This window comes from Salvelinus namaycush, chromosome 24, assembly GCF_016432855.1.
Source record: "Salvelinus namaycush isolate Seneca chromosome 24, SaNama_1.0, whole genome shotgun sequence".
Taxonomy (NCBI): Eukaryota; Metazoa; Chordata; class Actinopteri; order Salmoniformes; family Salmonidae; genus Salvelinus; species Salvelinus namaycush.
In genome coordinates, this window is record NC_052330.1 from 11825812 (window position 1) to 11850433 (window position 24622).

The 24622-nt window shown below is 41.9% G+C and overlaps 1 protein-coding gene across 1 annotated transcript in view; it reads left to right on the top strand.

Annotated features, from left to right (window-relative positions):
• Window positions 1–15931: 15931 nt before the first annotated feature.
• Window positions 15932–24622, top strand: part of LOC120019708 (mannosyl-oligosaccharide 1,2-alpha-mannosidase IA-like) — a 161787-nt gene continuing 153096 nt past the window's right edge. The window contains exon 1 of the mRNA XM_038963110.1: window positions 15932–16678. Coding sequence (XP_038819038.1) covers window positions 16169–16678 — 510 coding nt within the window. The 5' untranslated portion in view covers window positions 15932–16168. The remainder of the gene's footprint in view (window positions 16679–24622) is intronic.

Here is a 24622-nt window from a genome sequence, read left to right on the forward strand (position 1 = left end):
TGAGACAAATCAGCAATCAGGGGTTCATTTGCCTATTTTTGTGTCAACCATGACTTTCAAGGGTGAAAAGTGGTCGGCCGAGGGACCCAATTGTGCACAGCTCTTTCTAAAACATTTTAGAAAAGCCCAGTACAGAAACTTCACGTTTATAGCTCACAATGCTAGAGCCTATGACTCCTATCTGCTTCTGAACCCTTTGATACAGCAAGGCGTGGCCCCCAGTGTCATAGCTCAAGGGAGTAAAATATTATGCTTTGTTGACCCCGCCTTCAAACAGAGATACATTGACAGCTTAAGCTTCTTACCCATGAGATTGGCTCAAATGCCAGAGGCCTTGGGTTTTGAAAACTCTGTCAAAGGCTATTTCCCTCATTTCTTCACAGCTGAGGAGAATCTACATTATATAGGATCTTATCCATCCCCCGAAATGTACGGGTGTGATCAAATGTCTCCCAAAGAGCGTGAGAGATTCATGACATGGTACGAGACCGTAAGACATGGCACTTTTGATTTCCATAAAGAGATGGAATCATACTGTGACAATGACGTTGTTATACTTCGTGAAGGATGCCTCAGATTCAGAGAAGAGGTAATCAAAGATGCGGGCATTGACCCCTGGAGCTGTACAACTATTGCATCAGCGTGCATGAAAACCTATCGTACACACTATCTAACTCCTGCATCTATAGCTATCCCATCGCCAGACAACTACCGACGCCAATTCAAGGCCTACTCTAGTGGTTCCATTCAATGGTTGGAGTACTTGGCCCAGGATAAAGATATTTTTATCCAACATGCTTTGAATCGGGGGGAGAAGGCGTTTGGGCCTTACCATGTAGATGGATACACACAGATTGACGGGGTTGAGACAGTGTATGAGTACAACGGTTGTTTCTTCCACGGTTGTAAATTATGCTTTGTCCCCCAGGCCATGTGTGTCCTAACCCAAAAGACTTTTGGGGAAATGTACCAAGAGTTTCAAGACAAACTGAATTCTTTAAAGGCTACTTACGGGTTAAAAGTTGTGGTTTTGTGGGAGCACGAATGGACAGCCCTCAAAAAGGCGGATCCTAGTGTTAAGGCCTTCCTTACCCATTATGACCCTCCAGAGCCCCTGGAACCGCGACAGGCCTTGTTTGGAGGCCGGACCAATGCTTTGACATTGCGTTATGTAGCTCAACCCGACGAGACAATAGGCTATGTAGATTTTACATCCCTATATCCTCATGTAATGAGTTCCTCATTCTATCCTATAGGGCATCCTGAAATTATTCACAGCGACTTTGACGAACCCCAAAATTATTTTGGTTTAATCAAAGCGACTGTCTACCCTCCTAGGGGGCTGTTTATACCTGTGTTGCCGTACAAGGGTCCTAAAGGAAAACTTTTCTTCCCCCTTTGTCGCACATGCAGTGAAAACAACAACCAGGAAAACCCCTGTGATCACACAGATCAACAAAGAGCCCTGACCGGTGTATGGGTCACCGTAGAATTCTCTAAGGCTTTAGAGAAGGGGTATCGTGTGGCCAAAATCTTTGAAGTGTGGAACTTTTCCAGGAAATCAGACACACTTTTTAAAGAGTACATCAAGACCTTCTTGAGATGCAAGCAGATGGCTTCAGGCTATCCTGCATCGGTCACAGATCAAGAAAGTAAAGACAAATACATTCAAGACTACCATGACAGAGAAGGCATACTTCTTGACCCTGACAGAATAGAGGTCAACAAAACCAAAAGAAATGTGTCGAAATTGTACTTGAACTCCCTTTGGGGGAAATTAGCGCAGAGATGCAATATGCTAACAACTTCGATCATTAAAGACCCCGAAGAATTTTTGGAATTTGTTTTTTCGGACCAATACGAAATTTCACATTTTTCCTTCTTGAGTCAAGACATTGCATTGGTGCAATGGAGGCGCCACCAAAAGTGGGTTCTACCCCCTGGTAATGTAAATGTGTTTCTTGCAGCATTTACCACAGCCTATGGCCGACTTGAACTGTACACCCTCATGGAACAGCTTCAGAGGCGGGTTCTTTACCACGACACAGACTCTGTGGTCTATGTAAGCAAACCGGGGGATTGGAACCCCCCACTTAGCAACTATCTTGGGGGTTTAACTAGTGAACTCGAAGAGGGTGACCATATTACAGAATGGTCCTCATGTGGTCCAAAAAGCTATGCTTTTAGGACTAAAGCCAATCACGTGGTGTTGAAAGCCAAAGGCGTGACTCAAAACTACGAAAATGCCCCGCGTGTAAACTTGGAATCAATCACGCGCTTGGTCGAGGGGTTCGTAAAGGACAGGAATAGTGACTTGGAGATTGAGCTCCTACAACAAAATAGTGAGGGATAAAAAGGGGTTCCATCTAAGAAACGCACCACTCACTAAAAGATTCAGGGTAGTCTATGACAAGAGACAGCTATTGCCTGACGGTACCACATTGCCCTTTGGCTACTGACTTATGCTACAAGCCCCCAGTGTGTCTTAAAGCTTAAGATATTATGACTGCTGTCGAGGGTTTTGACCCCCGTCTACAATTGCCTTTTTCAGCATTAATTGCAGGCCCTTCAAACAGTGGTAAAACTTTTTTTGTAAAAAGTATTTTAGAGAATTCTGAACATGTGTTATCTCAAAAGCCTGACAATATTGTATGGTGTTATTCATGTTACCAACCTCTGTATGATGAATTATTGAAGACAATAAAAATCAAGTTTGTTGAAGGAATACCCGAATCTCTGTCTGATGATGAACTTCTCCCCCCACATAAATATAATCTGCTGGTTTTGGACGATATGCTATTTGCTGGTAGCGAACACCCCGAAATTGCACGAGCTTTTACCCAATATACTCATCATAGAAACCTGTCCGTGCTTTACTTGGTCCAGAATGTGTTTCACCAAGGTAAAAATAGTCGGACCATTAGCTTGAATGCCAACTACATGGTATTGTTTAAAAATCCTAGAGACAAACTGCAAATTAGCACTCTAGCTCAGCAGATGTACCCTGGACGGAAATCATACTTTATGGAGAGCTATGAGGACGCTACCAAAGAGCCATTTTCTTATTTAATCGTGGATTTAAAAGCAAATACTCCAGAACACCTTAGGCTACGTACAGGGCTGTTTCCGGGGGAGAGGCCTGCTGCATACCTTCCTAAAAAGTAAACGCTATGTCTCTGCGTTTAAAAAGAAACCTGCCCCTCTTGAGAAGGCTAGTTGGGTCTACAGCTAAAGAACGGAAGGCCATCTTGGGTCGCTGTTCTTCAGATCTCATATTAGCCCTATGTGAGATTGCTTTGAATCTTCTCAAAGGACGCATTCCACTCACCCTGAACCAATTGAAAAAATTAAAGAGACAAAAGACAGCGATCAAACTCTTTGCCAATAAAAGGGCCAGTCTTCAAAAGAAAAGACATAGTATACAACAGTCTGGGGGTTTTCTTCTACCTTTACTCAGTATAGCCGTGCCCTTCATCACCAGCCTTATTGCGGCCAGACGTGGGGGTTGAACACGTGGTGTGATGGCCACTAAAATGTACTTGGTGCCTCAACAAGAGTTGGATAGACTTAAAAAACAAATGCAGGGTCCTGAAGATATCAGACAAACAGCGGAAAATGATTTGGATACGGCCATGAAGGATGTTTTGAACCGAAAAGGATTGAACCCCTATGATAAGATTCAAAAATACACAAACCTAATGCAAAGGTATTTGACTCGGGTAAAGCAAGGGGAGAGAGAGACTAACCATTTAACCCTTTCCCTACCGGACCCTTTAACAGATGTCGAACCTAACGATAGCCATGCCCCTGTAAGGCCTGTACCGGCGATCTTACCTAGTGGAGATAATATGTCTGGTGAAGCTCAAATGCCATTTGAAGATAAAGTTATGCATGACCTACTGACACATGTGCCTTTACGTAACAGGAAGAATGTTAAATACATTATGAACAAGATAAAAGACTCAAAGGGGATAGCTGCTTGGAACGACTCTGGAGAGTTTATCCTTCAGGGCTCTGTGGTCAGGGGGTCACATATGCTGGACTTGCTTAAAAGTACCACGGCTGCCCACAAGGTTGCTGATGACCGAAGGCCTCCCGGCTGGCGTCAGTTTCTTAAGGCCCTGGCAATCCTCAACATCCCCCTCTCCGGTGTACCCAACCATAAGCTTCGTCAACAGATTCAAGCTTTAAAACAAAAGCCTTCAACGAGATACAGCACCCCTAAAGATGCCCCAACGACACCGTCCCCCTATGAAAGCGATGATGCTAACTCATTTACTCCCATGAACGTCTCAGGACCTTTTCCTAATCCCGATCTCTCGGGGTGGTTAGACTTTTGAAAATGACTTTTGAATGACTATGATTAAATTCAATAAATTTTTTATTTGAAAAATAAGCAAGTTAACATTTGTGGCATTCTTGAAACATATGACGTGAGCATACGCCTTGATTACGCGTTCTTAAAGGACACACATTTGAACACTTTTGATATTTTCTAACAAAACAAGATACAAGGTTATCATTACTTCTTAAATCATCCTTATAAAGAGACATAACATCTTCAAAAGAAACTCCCCGGGCTCTTTGGCACAGGTAAAATACACAGTGGTGACCGCATGTAGTGGAAAGGTTATCTTGCACTTGTTTGATGCTGTAGTAGATCTTTGTACCGTTTAGGGTCAAAAAATCTTTAATAGATTTAGGGAAATGTGAAAAACCGGGGGGAAAGCCATAGGAATCAAAAAAAGTTGAGATTTTTCGTCCACCTTCCTGTTCTAATGTCATAGCTAGCCAATGTTCACCAGGCATGTGTTTAGGATGGGTATTGACAATAAACATTGCAGGCCTCTCAGGCCATATCTCAATAGGTAATTCATCACAAGCCAACACTCCACAAAATTGTTTTCCAATCAAGCGGCTCATGAGCCCGTCCAACTCTTGGGTATTCATGTCTTTGCTCAAAGGTTCTTAATAATAATCCACTAAGACCTGTCTTCGGGCATTCACTTCCAAGATTGAATCAGAGCATGCGTAAACAATCATGCTAACTGTACAGGCTAAAGGTGTACGGAAACGCATTTCCAGCCTGAGGTTACCTTGGGACACCACAGACAGATTTCCTGAGGTGTCATCATCAGGGGATAAATTGAAAGCATACAACGTGTAACCCTCTGCAAAATCATTTCTGTCAATAGGTAAAGAGAGATCTTTTAGATGTCGCCCTGTAGCCAGGAATAGATTGTAAAATTCTCGCACAGATATGTTGTTATTAAATTGGGGTTGGAAAGCCTTCGCCGGAACCTGACGTCCGTCCTGACAGAGAGCTACATACTCTGCATTGAAGTGTTGAAAATTAAAGGGTTTTTTATCTAAACTCCCCGTATTAGAGGCGTGATCAACCAGACCTATAACCACATATCTAGGTAAAGGGCCTAGAAATAGGTTTTCTTGACTGCAGATTCTACTGCCCACAGGTATGCTAAAGGTTTTCATGGTAATTCTTTGGAGAGGGTAAAGGGCATTTCCTTTCATCAAAGCATGTGAGTGACCCAGGCGTACGGCCGGAGATACAGACACTTTTTTAATAAAAAGGGTGGCCCCCAACACTTTCAAACTAAAATCCCCGTCTTGGGGAGACATCAGGCAAAAATCATCCTTGGCCCTGGTTAATTTTAATCTTAAATCAACCGAATTTAAGAGTAACCGTTCTTGAAAGAAAATGTCAGAGTGTATAGGGCCTAGCAAATGAAACTCTCGAGATTCGGCGCAGTAGCGAGCTCGTGCCGCTAGTCCTTTGTTTGCACCGGTGGAAGGGTCTGTCGATTCCATAGAGGCTCCTGCAGTATCCTTGCTAAACAGCCCGGCGCTAAATTGTGTTTTGAGAGTGTCTTCGGAGTAGTTTAGTAAACACTCCATGATGGCTCTATAAGGGTATGTGGCGCTGCTTTGACTGATTAGGCGTTCACCCAAAGTCACATCAACTTGGGAGAAAATGGTGGCCAAGGGGTAATTAATGAGACTCACTTTGGCATCGCCTGCAATATTAGACCCATCTCTTTTGGTCACTTTTAGACGTAAATGCACCAAGGTGTTGTTGAGGTCCAGATAGTTGTCACCGTGGCCTGGTATGAAAAATTCGATAGGCCCGTTATCGGTAATAGCAGAGAGAGGGGCTATCTCCACATAACTGGATCTATCTATTGAATGCTGCGTTAACGGGGCCGTGAAAAGATCGAGTTCTGTCTTTATAGCTTCAGAGGACATTCGATGTAAAAGAGCCATGTCACTTATTCTTTTAGAAAATACTTCCTAGTATTCTTTTAGCCTGTTTTGGTTCAGACCTCCTCACTTTACCACGTCTTTGACTTACTGAGGTTCTTTTAACAGTTAACCGCCGCTTTTTAGGTGCCGGCCTGCGTCTTAAACCTGGGGGTCTCTTTTTTGGTCTTCGAGACAATATCATAAGCCCCGAGCCTTCTTGATGCTCCACATCTGGTGACGCCCTTCGGGTCATAGCATTGGCTACAACCTCACTTACTATATTTTTAGCCGCGGATTTTAAATGTGGTTTGGCTATGCTGAAGCCCCTCTTCATAAACGGTAAAACCATCCTAAAGAGGTTACGGAATATACCGCCTATCCCCGCACCATACATTGTCGGTGCTCCATGATATCCTGGTAGTCCATTACCAACTTGATCCACATAGTATGAAACATAACGGTTAGGGTCGAGCTGATGGTGCTCCATAACTCTTTTATTTGTATTATGTTTATAAATATAATACAGATATTATATATGTAGAGAGGTTTTGGTGGGTCTAAAGTGGAGTTTTACAATCGTTTTACCATAAGTAAATTCAATGTTTTCGTTCTGATCCGTTTTAAGCTCAACCAGAATGTTTTCAATATAGTTCTTGCTGACATGTACGTAGTGCGGCTTGTCATAATTGACAGTGACGATGTCCCCATCCTTTCCGTCTATATGAACTGTTCGCAGGAGGGGCACACAGGTGTCTCCGACCCTTTGATAGGTTATGATGTCGGTATACACAAATATGTTGTAAAATCCTGCATGTATATCCGCAGGGAATGGGAATAATTTATCGTTCACATACGTCCATTTATTGGGACCCATCCCCAACATGTAGGCTAAATTACCGCTGGTCTTTATACCTCCGTTAGCAGGCCCTGAGATTTGTATCCTTTTATGGATTGGATTGTAGAATAGGAATATTTCCATCTTGTTCAGGGTTAGGTGTTCATTCAACTCTGAGACGATCCTGTCGACGGTTCTATAGAAACCTTTTTTAAGCTTAATAAGTTTTGCAGGTTCCGATAACCTTTTGCAATAAAAATCACGGTCCTTAGCTTTGATATTATACCAACTATGGGGGTATGTAATCTCGCTGAGACCTACTTCCCAAGCCTCTGATAACTCTATAGGCTTTGGAAAATTGGTTGTATAATTCGAACTCTGATTATTACGATATATCTGTGCCGACGCATTACTGGGGAGAGTCAGGTAGAAGCCGCTGTGTTCCATGATGCCCAACTGTGTACACGCGACTGATGCGCTAGTTATCATGACTAGGGGTTTAAATTAATCCCCGTTGCCTCCACCACATCATGCTCCAATACCCAACTGTTGAACTTTTGAGGCCAGTTTTTCCAGCGGACCAGCAACCATTTTTTACCCTTTTCTCTCTTCTGATCTAGAATCTCCTCCACGTGAAAGACTTTGTCTTTACCCAACTGGACCTTCTGTAATTCCTTCTCATAAAAAGATCCCTCTATAAGATCCCCGTCATAATCTTTTAATTTGTAGACCGGGGGAATGCGTGGCAGACATTCTGTAACGGTAAACAACTCCGAGCTAAAGCCTTGTTCGTATTTTTTGTCGAAAACACCCCTCAACTTTGATATACGCACCAAGTCACCCACTAGGAATTTAAAAGTCATTTTTTTCTTACGGCGAAGTGGGAACAAACCATACATATTTTTAAAGACTTGAAAAGAGTTTTCCGAAGAGACCTCAGAGGGCTTCATACGTATACTCTTATGGTAGCTGTGGTTGTACCCGTTTACTAAATCCTGAACTATGTCTGTATATCTGTGGGTGTTGTGAGCTGTAAAATATCGCCACATCCGCTCTTTCAAAGTCCTATTAAAGCGTTCCACAACCGAAGCTTTCAAATCAGAGCCTGTAGCAAAATGTACTATATTATACTTATTCATTAGCTTCTGAAATGTTTTATTAAAAAATTCTTTTCCGCCATCCGTCTGCACTTTCTTGGGTGCGCCTCCTGCCTTCAAGATCGATTCAAAGGCCCTGGTCACCTCTGCCCCGCTCTTATTTTTTAACACCCTTACATAGGCTAATTTAGAGAAAATATCTATAACCGTTAGCATGTAGCGCTTTCCATCATTTTTATCGGCAAGGGACTGCATGTCACATAGATCCGCCTGAAATTGGGATAAGGGGTGCGTAGAAAAAACTCTATTTCTTGGAAATTGTTTTCTTACAGGTTTATGTAGAGTGTAGGCATCTTGCTCGGATAACCATTCATTCACTTTAGCATCGCTTAACAGACTACCTGTTTCTTCGACTATAGCTCTCTGTAAACGCTCTTTACCCCCATAAGACCCGGGGTTAGCGGGATTATAATATATGTTTTTCAACAGCTGCTCAGCCATCCTTCTTGCCTCTCTGAGGTACAATAACGTTAATGAGCCACTTTCATATAACGACAACATTTCAGTTTGTGAATTTTTATTTTAAGAATGCAACAAGTATTACGTATACATACAATTCAGGATTTGTTGCAAGATACAAGTCCCAGTTTTCTCAACAATCACAGCATGCAACACCCTGTATATATGGTTTAGATTTACAGTTTTGTGTCGCTGAATTTTTAAAACACACACGTCTGATATATAAGTATATAAACAACAAATATGATACACATTCACATTAAAGGGTGGTTCAAACAAATAATGTAAAATCTTAGCCAAAGTTATTTCTAGTTCTTCAGAATCCTCAACAAGCCTTGATACCATATGTGTCCATTGTAAACTCTCGCCCGTATGTCGGACCTGTTTCATGATTTGCTCCATTTTCAGCAAACGCTCTACATTAGCCCAGGTATTGTGTGTCGTGTAGAACGATCCCTTGTTCACTTTATTTTCAATAATCTGATGCATAACATATGTAAGGTCTCTCAAAAGAAAAAAGGTATTTATTCGCTCAAACATCGTAGACACATAGTTACCCATAGCTCTAAATAACAAAATGTCACTCGGTCTCTTGGGATTTATTGAGCCAGAAAAGCATCACATCAGCCACCACAGCTTCCCGGTATTTGTTGTCGTCCACCAGGGTGTGTCGGATTTCTTTGAGTTTCTCGTGGATGAAGATGGCCTCCTTCAGTTCATGTAGGAAGGCTTCGGTTACCCCGTAAACTCTAGGGATAGACGGCACAAGACCCATAGACTCCAGGGCGAGGACCAGCGCTGGTATAAAACGGCAGGACCACAGTCTTTTCACCAGCTCCTCAAAATGATTGAAAAAGTAGTATCTAGGCGGGTCGTAGAGGCAAGGATGACGACGCTGGCTGGGATGATTGATCTCACAGCCGATGCATTTTTCTCGTATATATTCGCCAATCACCACGTCTAAAAGTGTAGCTACAGAGGCCTTGATGGTATCCACAAAAATAGTACTGGCCACCCCATCAAACACATCCTCAGGCTGTGTAAATGTCGGGGGTGTCACGGGTCTTGCCAGGGGTGCGTAGAGTGTAGGGTTTCGTGGCATAGAGTCCTTAGTGTCGGGCCCCCATGACGTAGATGCGTCCACGTAGATGGTCTGGAGATCCATGGTGTATGCTGAAATGAAGAACTGACTGCTTTTTTCTTTTTATTGTAGAACAAGGCCATTGGGTATCTGGGGGGGCGTGGTTAAAGCATCCGCTTACTTAGTTTTCTTCTGACGCTGTATCTTCTTGAGGCTCTTTTGCATCGTAATCTTTACGATTCGTATATATTATGCACTTCTTTAAATGAACAAGGCTCTGCCGCTGTTGGCTCTGTACAAAGAGAGCATCCAACGGTTGCAACATTTTCAATTCCATTACATCCCAACTTTTAAAAGGAATAAGCAGACGCAGTCGGGTATCCCCAGTCAGGCCACCACCCCTAATGTTGTGGTTTCGGATTGCCTCGGTGCCGATATAGAACTCCACGCAGCCGCACGGTCGTCCATTCTGTCTTTGTATTTTCACCCTGTGAAATATTTGTCCTGAGGAGTCAGGGGTACCTTCCCAACGGGTCTCGTGGCCCGTGAACACACTATACCCCTTGGTGATAAGGCTCAGTTCAGGACACACAACCTTGCGAAAAACCGACCAGTCTTCAACACCATATTCCAAGCCTACAGTCTGGTCTGTATATTCTTCTCCTTCATCTACCGTATAGAGGGTCACTCTACAGGCCAGGTAATCAAACCGATACCCCCACTGCTGACCATTAGACATCAACACTTGATCTGTCAGAGCATTTGCTGGAGGTATTTGGGTTCTATACACATTTAAAAAACGTTTTTTTGGCGCATCATATATTGCGGGTTGATACTTTGCCCTTGCTCTATGGGCAACCCGAGGGCCTGCTTCAGTTGTTACAGTCATCACTTCTTTGTCACCGATCCCAAAATCCATGGTTATTCTTAAGATCTTGTGCACTCTTAAACAGGAATTGTTCTGGGGCTTTATAAGGGGCATTAACCACCCCAAACCGTGAGAAACAGGTTGACCTGACACCTGGTCACTTACTCAACCCCCCCCAACCCTACCCCCCTAACCACCACGATGTCCTGACCTGAAACCCAAATATTGGCATGCACCCTTCTACATGACATAGGGTCATAAATCATTACATAGGGTCATAAATCAGGCTTGGGTCATAAATCATTACCGGTTGACCTGACAACTGGACCCTTACTCACCCACCCAGCCCCCACCTAACCACCAGGCTGGCCTGACCGGCAGCCCTTGGGACATGCACACGTCATCAGGACATAGGGTTCACATAGCGGTCACATAGGTTCACATAGGGTCATCAATCAAAATTTTGACGCGTGACATCTACTTTAATCTCTCTTCCAAGTCCAATTAGTGACCATTTTCACAGCATACATACATCCAGCTCTCTCTCTGTGTTTTTCTCTCTCTCTCTCTCTCTCTCTCTCTCTCTACACAAATGAGTCCCCCTCGGGGACAAGGCGGCGATTGTGTTTGAATCAGATTCAATAGTGGTTATATTTGGACTATGGCTAAAGAGGGAGCAAGGAGGAATAACACAGCTGGGTGACATGGCCTACTTAACATTTGATTGGGTGCTTAACTTACATGGGTACACGACCAACACTAGTAGCCACTCTGCATCTCAAAACTCTCTGGATGTGTCAATCAAACACGGGACCTTTCCACAAAATATTCAAATATGGACGTTAGATTGCATTGAAATGAAATAGAAAATAATACCCAGGATGATTGGTTGTCAGCAGATTACTGCAACAAGCATCTAACATCAAAGCAAACATGTATTTTCCTTTCAATTTTCTTTTGAATTGCAGCAAAGACAAATAGTCTTGTGAATGTGTCAATATGTCATCATATAGCAGCAGTACTGTATAGCTTTACTGACAATCAACCAATCGGGACAAAAGTAGGGGTTAGGCAATCTCCTGATTGCGAGTGAAAGACATGTCAAAGCAGGGCTGAACTTTGTTCTAGGGACTGTTGTTTGTTCCAAAACGAATCAATACAGAACAGAGTCATTAGGTGACGGACTACTGGCATCATTGTACAGTGCCTGCAGGAAGTATTCACACACCTTGACTTTTTCCACATTTTGTTGTGTTACCGCCTGAATTTTTTGATTTGTCACTGGCCTAAACACAATACCCTATCATGTCAAAGTGGAATTATGTTTTTCGAAATGTTTACAAATTCATTTGAAATTAAAAACTGAAATGTCTTCAGTCGATAAGTATTCAACCCCTTTGTTATGGCAAGTCTAAATAAGTTCAGGAGTAAAAATGTGCTTAACGCATCACATAATAAGTAGCAATAATAGAGTTTAACATGATTTTTTAATGACGACCCCATCTCTTTACCCTATATATATATTCACCCTCAGTCGAGCAGGGAATTTCAAACACGGATTCAACCACAAAAACCAGGTAGGTTTTCCAATGCCTCGCAAAGAAGGTAGATGTGTAAACATTTAAAAAAGCAGACATTGAATATCCCTTTGAGCATGGTAAAGTTATTAATTACACTTTGGACGGTGTATCAATACAACCTGTCACTACAAAGAAACATGCGTTCTTCCTAACTCAGTTGCCGGAGAAGAAGGAAACCGCTCAGGGATTTCACCATGAGGCCAACGGCGACTTTAAAACAGTTTAATGGCTGTGATAGGAGAAAACGGGATGGATCAACAACATTGTAGTTACTCCACAATACTAACCTAATTGACAGAGTGAAAAGAAGGAAGGCTGTACAGAATAAAAATATTCCAAAACATGCATCCTGTTTGCAACAAGGCACTAAAGTAATACTACAAAAAATATGGCAAAGCAATTCAGATTTTGTCCTGAATACAAAATGTTATGTATGGGGCAAATCCAATACAATGCATTACTGAGTACAACTCTCCATATTGTCAAGCATAGTGGCAGCTGCATCATGTTATTATGGGTATGCTTGTTATCGTTAAGGACTGGGAAGTTTTTCAAGATAAAAAGGAAGTGGAATGGAGCTAAGCACAGGCAGAATCCTAGAGGAAAACCTGGTTGTCTGTTTTCCACCAGAAAGAGGTGTCACGCCCTGACCATAGTTTGCTTTGTATGTTTTGTTTGGTCAGGGTGTGATCTGAGTGGGCATTCTATGTTGTATGTCTAGTTTGTCTATTTCTATGTGTTTGGCCTGATATGGTTCTCAATCAGAGGCAGGTGTTAGTCGTTGTCTCTGATTGGGAACCATATTTAGGTAGCCTGTTTTGTATTGTGGGTTGTGGGTGATTGTTCCTGTTACTGTGTTCCTGTGTTTGTGTTAACTATATGGGACTGTTTCGTCTTCGTTCATTTGTCGGATTATTGTTTTTGTTCTTTGTTTCAAGTATTCTATTTAAAATGGATACTTACCACGCTGCATCTTGGTCCTCCTCTCTTTCGCCCGACGAAGAACGTTACAACAGGGAGATGGATTCACTTTTCAACAGGACAATAACTAAAACACAAAGTCAAATCTACACTGGAGTTCCTTACCAAGAAGACAGTGAATGTTCCTGAGTGGCCGAGTTACAGTTTTGACTTAAATCAGCTTGAAAATCTATGGCAAAACTTCAAAATGGTTGTCTAGCAATGATCAACAACCAATTTGACAGAGCTTGAAGAATTTTGAAATGAATAATGGGCAAATATTGTATAATCCAGGTGTGCAAAGCTCTTAGAGACTTACCCTGAAAGACTCACAGCGGTAATCACTGCCAAATATGATTCTAACATGTATATATGATAATACAGGTATATACTCTATACATGTATAAACTCTAAAAACATGTTTTCACTTTGTCATTATGGGGCATTGTCTGTAGATGAGTGAGATTATTATTTTATATACATTTTGAATTTAGGCTGTAACAACAACATTTTGAATAAGTCAAGGAGTATGAATACTTTCTGAAGGCACACATACAGTAAGGGTCGTTTGTGAATTGCGATGGCATTTGGGCATGGCATTTAACATTTTTTTTTATCAGGGTACATCATCCCATTCTAAATCAACTAATATGGCAGCTTAATGAATTTAAATAATGTTTACTAATATGATAACATTGTGCCACCAGAAGGAGTAGAACAACAATGACACATTGGTAAATTAAGATAAAAAAAAAAAAAAGGAGGCCACAGATGCTCAAAATATAAGGTCTAAGGTTTCAGACCACTGAAGTGATATGATTAATAATTTCTCCCAATGTAATTTACCTTCATTTAAATTGAGTAGTATCAATGACACTTTGGATTTAGACACACCAAATTCCTCAAATTTATGACAATCATTTTCTTTAATATAGACCTCTCCCCGGATAACAGCTTGCCACTGGAGCGAATGCTCAAGGTCCTTGTCTGTGTTTCTAATTCAAGGCAGTAACACCAATGACAAACTTAGAGACACATTATATTAGTTAAAAAAATATATATATATTTTAATATCCTTTTTGGTTTTTATTGATCAGAACAATATATTAATTATTTTTGTTCAGTGGTGTAGTGGTGCCCGGAGAAGTTGGTATACTCTAATTTTGTACTTTTTTTCCCCAAACAGCCCACTCAGCGAAGGAAAGGCGCCCTGTGCATCAAATTCTATGAGAAACAGTGACATACACTTTGAATGACCTAAACGATAAATCCCATATTGGTCTTTCACAGTCAGGCCTACTATTGAAACAGATAAACTGAGTCAGAAATGTACAGATTTCCCCCATTTATTTCAGGTTTTCATTTTCAAAGTAACACATTTGTATGTTCTAAGTCCATAACAATGCTTAAACCACATCAGGACACTACTTTTGAGGTCTGGGAAAAATCTGAGCATGGTGAAATTTAGATTTTTGAGAGTAGTTACCCATTAATTCAAGTGTGCAGGCACCTAGCATTATTGTGCCTAAAATGTGAGGAAATAATAGTTTATCAACATTAAGCTAAACATTCCGATCTGTTCCATCAGCTCTATTAATTGATACAGCTTATACCTCCACCACATTATTTTGATTGGTATCAGTGGGGATTAAGGAGTAAATGCAATGCCCACTGAAAAATAAGTGGGTATATGGCGTAGACTTGCGTATACCTTCCACTACACCACTGCATTTTTTCCTTTCTTTTTAGAATTCAAAATAATGGATGGATATATCTCTCAATGCCCAAAATATGTCACAACAACTCTGCTGGGCCACTACTGGGACAAGCCAATTTGCTTGCCTTAAGTAACCTACTTCAAGCAATGCATAAACAAAGTTTTGCAGTATACATAACTTGTATTATGTTTTGTCATTGATAAACAGTTCAATATAAACAAAAACAGAGTTTTTCATGGTTGCAACTTGAGGGACAGCGATGCCACCACAATTCAAAAACCAATAATGCTACACATACTGATAGTCAAGAGCCGGATTCATGTACTGAAGTGTGCAATATAAATGCATAAATGCAGTCTGATATTCTAGCCATGCAAAAAATCTATAGGTGGTTTATTTTTTCATTACTAGTCATGGCAGGCTGTTATTTGTTTAGTTTATATTCAGTCTCTCTCTCTCTCTCTCTCTCTCTCTGTTTACATAATAAACGGCAATATTAGCAAGCACAAAGTTATTACAATGACTGAACAAATACATATATTTGACATACACGGATCCTGCTTCTCATGCATTTTGTTATATATTCTGTAGCCTAATATTCCAAAAACTATTTTTATGTGATTGTATTTATTTTTATTTCATTATACAAGTCCGATTCAGCCACGCGCAAAGCCACATGACAAATGCATGAGCCGATGTGGAATGTCCACGCGCTACACACCCTGACTGAGTAGACAATCCGTGCGACTACGAGATCCATCCGAGATGTGATTGACTGACTACCTCTACTCTAGAACCGTTTTATATGACCACTTTGTATTATATTGTATCGTTTAGATCACTGCATGTGTCTTTATTTATGAGTGACCATTAAGTTTGAACAAGACATCAAAACAAGAGTGTCACTGTCACATTCGGGTCCGAACAACACGCCCACAATTGTATTTCGCTAACTGTACGCGCAGACCAAAGCGATTGGACAAGAAGAGCTGTCAATTGCGCATAGCTGCCATTCCTTCCGTTCTGTTCTGAGCGAAGAGTTTTTGCAGATGTTTTCCCAGTATGGGCAGTTGAAACAGCAGCGCGCTGCTCAATAGTAACTTTTACGAAATACTAAATTATTAATTTATCTGATATACATATGGGAAATGGATAGCTAATATTATTGTACGGAAGCTAAGACTGTGCGCGACGTAAGCCGATTTTAGAATTGAATTCATTTGTTTTAGTTTCTTGAACGACAAGGAAAATGCCAGTAGCAACTCTATTGCCTTTTACAGCTACCCCGAGTAGGAAGTCTTCCAGCCCGACCTCTTTCAGACTGACAGAGAAATTCATTTTGCTATTAGTTTTTAGCGCTTTTATTACGCTTTGTTTCGGTGCTATTTTTTTCCTACCGGATTCGTCGAAGCTGCTCAGCGGAGTTTTCTTCCACTCGTCCGCGGTAGAAACCAACACTCGAAAAGGTACGGATAGTGATTCAAATATCGTAGTTGGGACCGACGAAAAGATATTAGCCAAGATTAGAAAGGACCACGAAAAGGCTTTGGTTGAAGCCAAAGACACTCTCCAGAAACGACCAGACGAGATAAAGCAAGATATACAGAACGAGAAGGACAAAGTTTTGAAGGAAGGTCTCGGTAAAGGTGGGAAAGATGACGATAACCTACCAGTCATTGAATATGTCCGGCCACCCGGAGCAACAGGGCACGAGCCCTCCGATCCGGAAACCAAAGAGAGACGAGAAAAAATTAAAGAGGTGAGATGTATGTATGCATGTGTTGTATTATATACTAGAATGAGTATGGCTGCTTTGGGTTTGTGTAATTAGTTTCGCTTCCCATACGGTGTTTGCTGTAGTGTTATGCTTAATCGGCTAGTTCCTCGAACACGACACGCTGTGTACTATAGTTAGGCCTATACGACACTGTACAGCACAGGCATACTATTTTCAGTTAGTGGTTTGTGTCTATTGAACTTTGAACTAATTAACTTTGTATCCAGATATCTGTCCTGTATTTATATACACGCAATCCCATACTCTTCATTATCATCAGATTCAGAGTGCATCATGTAGACCTGGGATGGGCAACTTTAATGGGGGTGGGGGCCACAAAATATCAGAACTCATTGAGGGGCCTCAGTGGCTCATGGGTCTGCATACCTACATCCATACACACCTAGCGTTTTGGGGACCCCTTTAGTTAATTTCCTGCAATTCTACACATTTTGCCATAGGGTGGAAATAAATGTTTGCAGTTTTTAATGTGACTGACCTCCTCGATTCGGTCTTATGTAGCAAACTTTGAAATTGTGCTTTTTACATTGGATAAAAGTAGAGACTCAGAGCTACAAAATGATATATCATACCCTGCAGGTGAGGAACAATGGGAAAGTAATTCTGCATTGAAAGTTGATAAACTTGTTATCCCACTTTTGAGAAAATGGCCCTTGAATGTTTTGGTACAGCTACTGGAGATCTCTTGTTGACAACCATTAAGTATTGTTCACACCCTCTTAAGCCTTAGCCCCACCCATCTCTTTAAGGATTCACAAGTGAGGCCATGTGCTAAACAGAGTGAGTGCGGTAGTGTAGTGAACAACCAAAGATGAAGACTAAAAGTGGTGAAAGTAGTAGCCTTCAATAAGAGAACTCCAGGTAAAAAAAACACTATCTAGACCTTGGCCTATATTCTAATCTGACTTTGGTGCAGGTCATGTTGTTCTTCACATTACTGTCTCTGGTAAACACACACTATATAAAATCAAAGTGTAGTTGTCACATTCACAGAATGCGGAAGGTGTAAACAGTACAGTGAAATGGTTACATGCATATTTGCATAGTATCAATATCAAAAATAGAAAGTGTACAGATACAAATATTTCCTAATTATTAGATGATGCTTACCCAGACACTAATTATTATCGTAACGGGTATGGGCCATTTTCTGGTTATGATTATGATCCGAGTATTTTTTGTAATGATCTGTGATTGGAAGAATTTTTTCTTTGGGTGCCAGGAAGCATGTTTCTCATGTGTCAGTCACAGAGTTTCTAAACCATACTGTCTTTGCGTCAGTCATTTGCATGGTTTAAATAACTAAACTGGCTAGTTTGTCTGTCTGTAAAGAGAAGGGTGGGCTGTACGTTGATCCTGCTGCTCTGATTGGATAGAGTGAAGCCGTATTTCTCCGTCCACTCACTTAACATTTTTACCTGATCACTTTTCCTCGCATGTTTTCTGTCTGATCATTTAGATTGCTACTGCCTGCTACTATGATAAATCACATGGCAGCATAATATCTAACAAGTGGGGCAAGGGTATGGAAACGCTAGTGCACATTCTGACTGAGTGACAGCAAACTTGGCTGCCTGCTGCAAATTGAGGACACACAGACACACCCCCTCCCTGCGCTGCTCCTAATCTGCAGCTTTTTTGCAGTGAGAATGTGCAGGGAGGTATAGTATTTAGCCAACATCTATTTAGGCATACTAAAACACTTGTGTTTTTTATGATCTGTCTACTTTCAATTTACAGATACGATTACGAATACGGTCATGTTTGCACACCTATACCAGACACACTTGTCTAAATTGATGGGTTACGTGAAATAAATTATATAACCCCCCCCAGCCACATCTAGCTAAGTGGATGGGTCACTATTGTCTAGATATGTACACATGTTCATGAAATACAATAATAATCCCCAGACACACCTGGGTCTTGTAATCATCTGGCGAAGTGGAGTCTTTGTTTAGACCTGTAGCTAGCTAGCTAAACAATGACTCATAATCCCAAACCATACTACTAGCAATACAAACTGATTGTCATAGCTAGCCACCATGCATTAAATGCTGTAGTATGAATCTGCAGGTAGCTAAAGCTAACCAGCTAGGTTTAATGTTAGCTAGGGTTAGGCTATAACTAGCAATGCAAATGACTTTGAGGTATAAATAATATTAGCTACTACACAGATCATACACGTAACGCTTGCTAGCTAGCTAACAGTACACTTGAACTTGCATTGAAAACAACTTTCTGACAAATTTTGAAAAGTATAATATCTGAAAATGTAGCTAGACTCTTACCCGTATACATGGATGAACGCTTCACAGCAGACTGAACCCCTTTAACGCCGTTTTGTTTGTACAGCATGTTTGGCCCGCATTGTGTCAAGTCACTGACCATGTGCAGAAAGTAGTCCATCACAACGTTTTCCCATTGATCTTTGTCGATAGCGCCTGCTAAATTCAGGGCAGCAATGTTGTTGAGAGCAGTAGTAACACTTCTCCATGTCTAACATTATATCTTTAAAAAAAAGCTGCGGTAGCAAGGATTATCTGCACATACTGAGCAACTCATGTTATAGACAGAAGCATGCAACGTGGCAGACCAATCCGAACTTATCTCTCGGCATGTTCAGCCCATCCATTACCTCAGCCAGTAATGGCTTGATTACATGTTTAGATAGCTGGCCGCTAAACTAATTTAACAATCTAAAAAATGTTAGCTGACAAGACAACTGCTCATGCACAACCAAATGTAGAATATTGCACATTGTGTATTCTACTATTCTAACTCTTGACAGTAAGTTGAGACCCTGACTGATTTCCCAAAAAATTATATATATTTAAAAAATACTTTTTTTGAGGGGTGGTGGAATTGATCCACGGGCCTACAAAAGGGGCACCGTGGTCCGCCATTTGCCCATCTCTGCTGTAGACAAACCACAGTAGTCCAATTGATTGAATGATTATTTTGGATGGCACTTTGTTAGTGTTCCTATACTGTGTAGCCTAATTACGTGGGTCTAAGGCCTCCTGACAGTCCTGTTTTTGAACAATGAATTAACCAACCATTTATAGACACTTCCATACTATGAATGATAGTGTGCAAATTATGGCTAGTAAATGGGTAATAATTATTCCCATTCAGAGGGCCAATGTCTGTTTTTGTACAGCCACCATACTCGGAAACCACTAAGAATAGCAAGTGTTAATGGGTGTTTAGTTATGAATCCAAAAGACATACAACTCACCACTTGCTTGGCTGGTTTGTCACTTCAGCATGTTATTTACTTAGGCTGGAGGCATTTGGTTTTGCTTCTCCTCATGTCGACTATCAGCTTCCTGTGATACAGCTTCTCTGCTGACAAAGTACACAACTTGATGGGATCAAATTATTCAGAAGGCATAAGGTGATTTAGAGGAAATTGCAGTGGTGACAGATTCTTTAGCAGTCAATCAAAATTTGCCATGTTTATGGTTGCAAAGCTGCCTTTGAGAGTCCTCGGCTCAGGTCCCTGCCTTGGGCTTAGAAACGCATAATGTTTCTCCTAAGGAGAGCCATAGCCCGTGTGTGTCTGTGTGTTAGGGGGAGGGATGTGCTGGTTTAGGCCTACTATGAAAACATTGCACAACCAAATAACCAGCAGTGATGCTTTGTGTAGTTTTTTTTGGGCAAGGTTAGTCATATTTATTTTTAATGGGAAAATTTTCTGTACATTCTTTGGAACTTGTTTTGTGCTTGAGTTCCCTTCTTACACAATCACCTGCCTGTCCCCCTTTCATCCTGGTACCAAGGTTCCACTGTGAATCATCGTACAAATTAGAGAAAAAACAACAGTCTCGGCTGTCTTTCTGTCTCTGTGTGTCTGTGTGTGTCTGTGTGTGTGTGTGTGTGTGTGTGTGTGTGTGTGTGTGTGTGTGCATATCAGAGACAGTAGACAGATGAGCAATCTCTGTATCCCCAGTCATTACTGTAGTTAGTAGTAGCCTACACACAACCCATCCAACAAACCTCTACAGGTACAGGATAGAAACAAAACATTGCCATAGGAACAAAAGCCTGACTGTTTGACAAAGACCCTTACTGGGGGAATCATTTATGGTAATCTTTACCATTGCAACTGTGGGCTAATTACAGCACAGTTCACAGCACCACACACCATATCCTCGTATTGCTGATTCACATGTCACTCTCTTCCTGTGTGTGGTGTGTGCTGCCTGAGATTTCCTCAGTCTACTGGGCAGGTCAACATTGGGTGGGGCTAGTAAGCATTTGGAAATTAGATGCAAATTAGTGCCTGGGCTGCAGCTCTGTAGGGCTGACCCGCTTATCAGTATTCACTTGGTATCTTGAAGGGCAATCGGTTAATAACCCTGTCAGGCTTTCGTCCCGTCCCCCCTGCATGCGGAGAGGAGAGGGCCAGCTGGCTCAGCAGCCAGGGATTAGAAACTGTGGGTTTGTTAAAGGTCTCGAGTCGCCTTGGCTGTCTAGGAAGGAAGGATGAGGCAGTCCTCTCTCTTTCACCCTCCTCGGTCTCTCTCTCGGTCTCTCTCGCTCTCTCGGTTTCTCTCGCTCTCTCGGTTTCTCTCTCTCTCGGTTTCTCTCTCTCTCGGTTTCTCTCTCTCTCTGTGTTTCTCTCTCTCTCTGTGTTTCTCTCTCTCTCGGTGTTTCTCTCTCTCTCGGTGTTTCTCTCTCTCTCGGTGTTTCTCTCTCTCTCGGTGTTTCTCTCTCTCTCGGTGTTTCTCTCTCTCTCGGTGTTTCTCTCTCTCTCGGTGTTTCTCTCTCTCTCGGTGTTTCTCTCTCTCTCGGTGTTTCTCTCTCTCGGTGTTTCTCTCTCTCTCTCTCTCTCGGTTTCTCTCTCTCGGTTTCTCTCTCTCTCTCTCTCTCTCTCTCTCTCGGTTTCTCTCTCTCTCTCTCTCTCTCTCTCTCTCGGTTTCTCTCTCTCTCTCTCTCTCGGTTTCTCTCTCTCTCTCTCGGTTTATTTTTCTCTCTTGGTCTCTCTCTCTCTCTCTCTATCCCCCCCAAGATCCAGTTGAATTATTTTTGCACACCATGGATGACATGACACTTAGCGAAATCGCCCTCCCTTCCTGACCTACCTCTGCAACATTCTGATAAGCCCAGTAGCCTCTCTTCCTCACTTTTACTTTCATAACTTCCCCACTAGGTTGTCTGTCAACAGCTTTTTAATCCAAAACTTCCTGTATATAATTGTAAGGTATTGTTGGATGCTGTACTCCTAGCCATTCTTTTGTTCATTTACCTCTTACAAAGGATGCCAGGAAGATGCGTTTGAAACGGATCTGTATTGCCCTCCATTATCTGTAGACGGCTATAGAATTACCGACGTGGAGGCCCTCCAGGTGCTTAGTCTAATTGTGTAATGGCTTTAATAGCAGTCCCTTTCAGCCAGCCAATCCCACTGCGTCTCACAGGGGGCCACAGTGTTGTTTATGCCTGTGGATAGTCTATACACTGATGGAGCCTGAAACCTCTTCACAGGAGGTTACTATGTAGGTGTCCATTACCTTTGAGTATCGCAGAGGTATGCTCAGATAAATGTAGGCTATAGAAAAATGTAGGCTATGTCCTCTGGCTAGTCAATATACAAATGCTAGGCTATAAGGTAGTTATTTTGTTTCTTAATATGTGAAAGTTAGGCTACCTGATCATCTTCGTGTCGTCTTATATCTTAACCCCAGGAACAAGCCTTCCTAGCGCTAGGATGTAGCTAGGATAGAGTTAAAAGCCAGTATTGGCAGCTAAGATGCTTTTGGGGTTTTATGGGGCTTATGAGCAGAAGACTACGTCACTCAGGGTAATCATATACTGTGAGCGCACATATCCCTCTGTGTGCGTGCGTGTGTGTGCGCATATCAGTAAACACAGGCCTTAAGAGGCCCTGTCGCTCTTTCCTCAAGCTTACCACCAGTCCAATAGCCCAGTGATCCCATGCCTCTGAGAACTGAGTGATTGAAGGACTGATTGATAAGGAGGCCAGGACTGGTGGGCCACTGCAGCTCCACTACACACTACTACGCCATTGAGGCCCAGAGCTCTAACACACTACTACCAGAGACAGTACAGTATGAAGATAGGCAGAAACTGCTGCTCCAAAGGAAATCTCAAATCATAACTACTTCAGACATTGGCTCGAATCTAGGTTATGCCTTTTAGATTTCAAGAAAAATAACAACTAAGGAAGAATTCTCTCATTGACTTCTCAAACCCCAAACCCCGGCCTGGTCTGCTTGGTCTGTTTCGCAAGCGTTCCCGGAAGTCTGGCGATGTTCCCCCTCTGCGTTTAAGAACCTCTGTGCTGCTACTCCACCAAGGGGAAGTTCCCAAGCCACCAGCCCCCACCACCTGACTGACACTAATGATGACTCTTGTCTGTAAAGCAGAACAGAGACCTAATCCAATTGTTCAGCACCAAGGGAGAGACAAACAGTCCCAGTGGGGAGGTGTTGGCGACCACAGTGAGACATCCTGACCTTCAGTCTTAATTGCTTTGAGAAAGGGAAATTGATGTCTCCGAGCTGGCACATTTCTTGAGTTAAAAGGTTCTTTGTACAGTAGCTTTTATTTACTGAATGCCAATAAAGACCTGCGACATTGACTCGTGCCCTTTTGAAAAGAATCTCGATTTATACAGATGCGATCTTGATATTTTATTGAACCTTTTTGACAGGGGGTCATGCTGAGACCAATGGCTATTTTACAGATGAGCCCTGTATACACATCAACACACATCAATATAGGCCTACACTATGCACTTCAATATACGGAAAGCAAAACACAACCATAGAAAACAAACACATTTTTCAGGAAAAAGGCCCTCAGTCAGCCTTTTGAATTGCCCTAGAGGAACAAATTCATCCTATTTTAGAGAGCCTTGGTGATTATTCCACAGGTAAATCTGCTTTTAGTTTTTTTTGCACATTACTTAACTCAGGAGAGATCAAAGGGATCACCAGTTAACCATTCCTGAGACCTGGTCTGGTATCTTGTACGTCGTCTGTAAATTAACAATGCAGCTAGGGCGGAAGTTTATACAGGAGGGATATCAGGCACGGTTTAACTTCTTCCCTGCTATAGACCTTGAGTGATACCGTTGGCTCCACTTGAGTGCTGTGATGTTTAGTTGCTGTTGGAGCCTAGGTTATTGGTAGTCCGAGGAGCATAACACTTGCTTTATTGCCATTCCCTTTGTATACCCTGTAATGTATACCGTGGCCGGGAGATAGATTTCCTCATATTGCTTCAAGTAAACCATAATTTATGGGCCCAATGACCAGCTAGTATTAATGACTTTTCTAATTTCCCCCTCTGAGGGGGGTTTCACTCTGTTTCCATTCACACCGAGAGAGGCTGGGCTAAGGATCAATGATGGGATTCAGCTCCAATTCATCTTCTAGTGTCCCGTCCTGTTCTGCCTCCTTCCTTCCACGTACTGCTGCCTTCCTGCCTACCTGTGTGGTTAGGATTCTGTGCGATTTGTCTTTGCTTCGCTGCAATTCATCAACAGAATCATAGCTGTTTCATGTCTGCTTAAGATGACTCTCTAGACTATAATAAGACATTGCTTTCTATTTCATTATTAAGGTAAGATATTATACGTTGTATAGGACAACAATCCTCTTAATTCAACCCCTCTAGTGTTCAGTATTGTAGTTGGCAGACTGGTACTCAGATTCCCAATCACACAGGTCATTGGTTTTCAATCTGTGTTTTATGTTTCACAAAGTTATTGCATTACTGAAAAGATAGATGGAGTACAAGACCCACAGGTTATTCCAGGGCCATCATATCATCTCATGCACTGTCTGTCAGTAGGATTAAAATGGGAATCATTTTTGAGGCGGAGGTATGTTGGTAATCGGGACGGACAACACTGTCAAGCCAGGGCTGAGA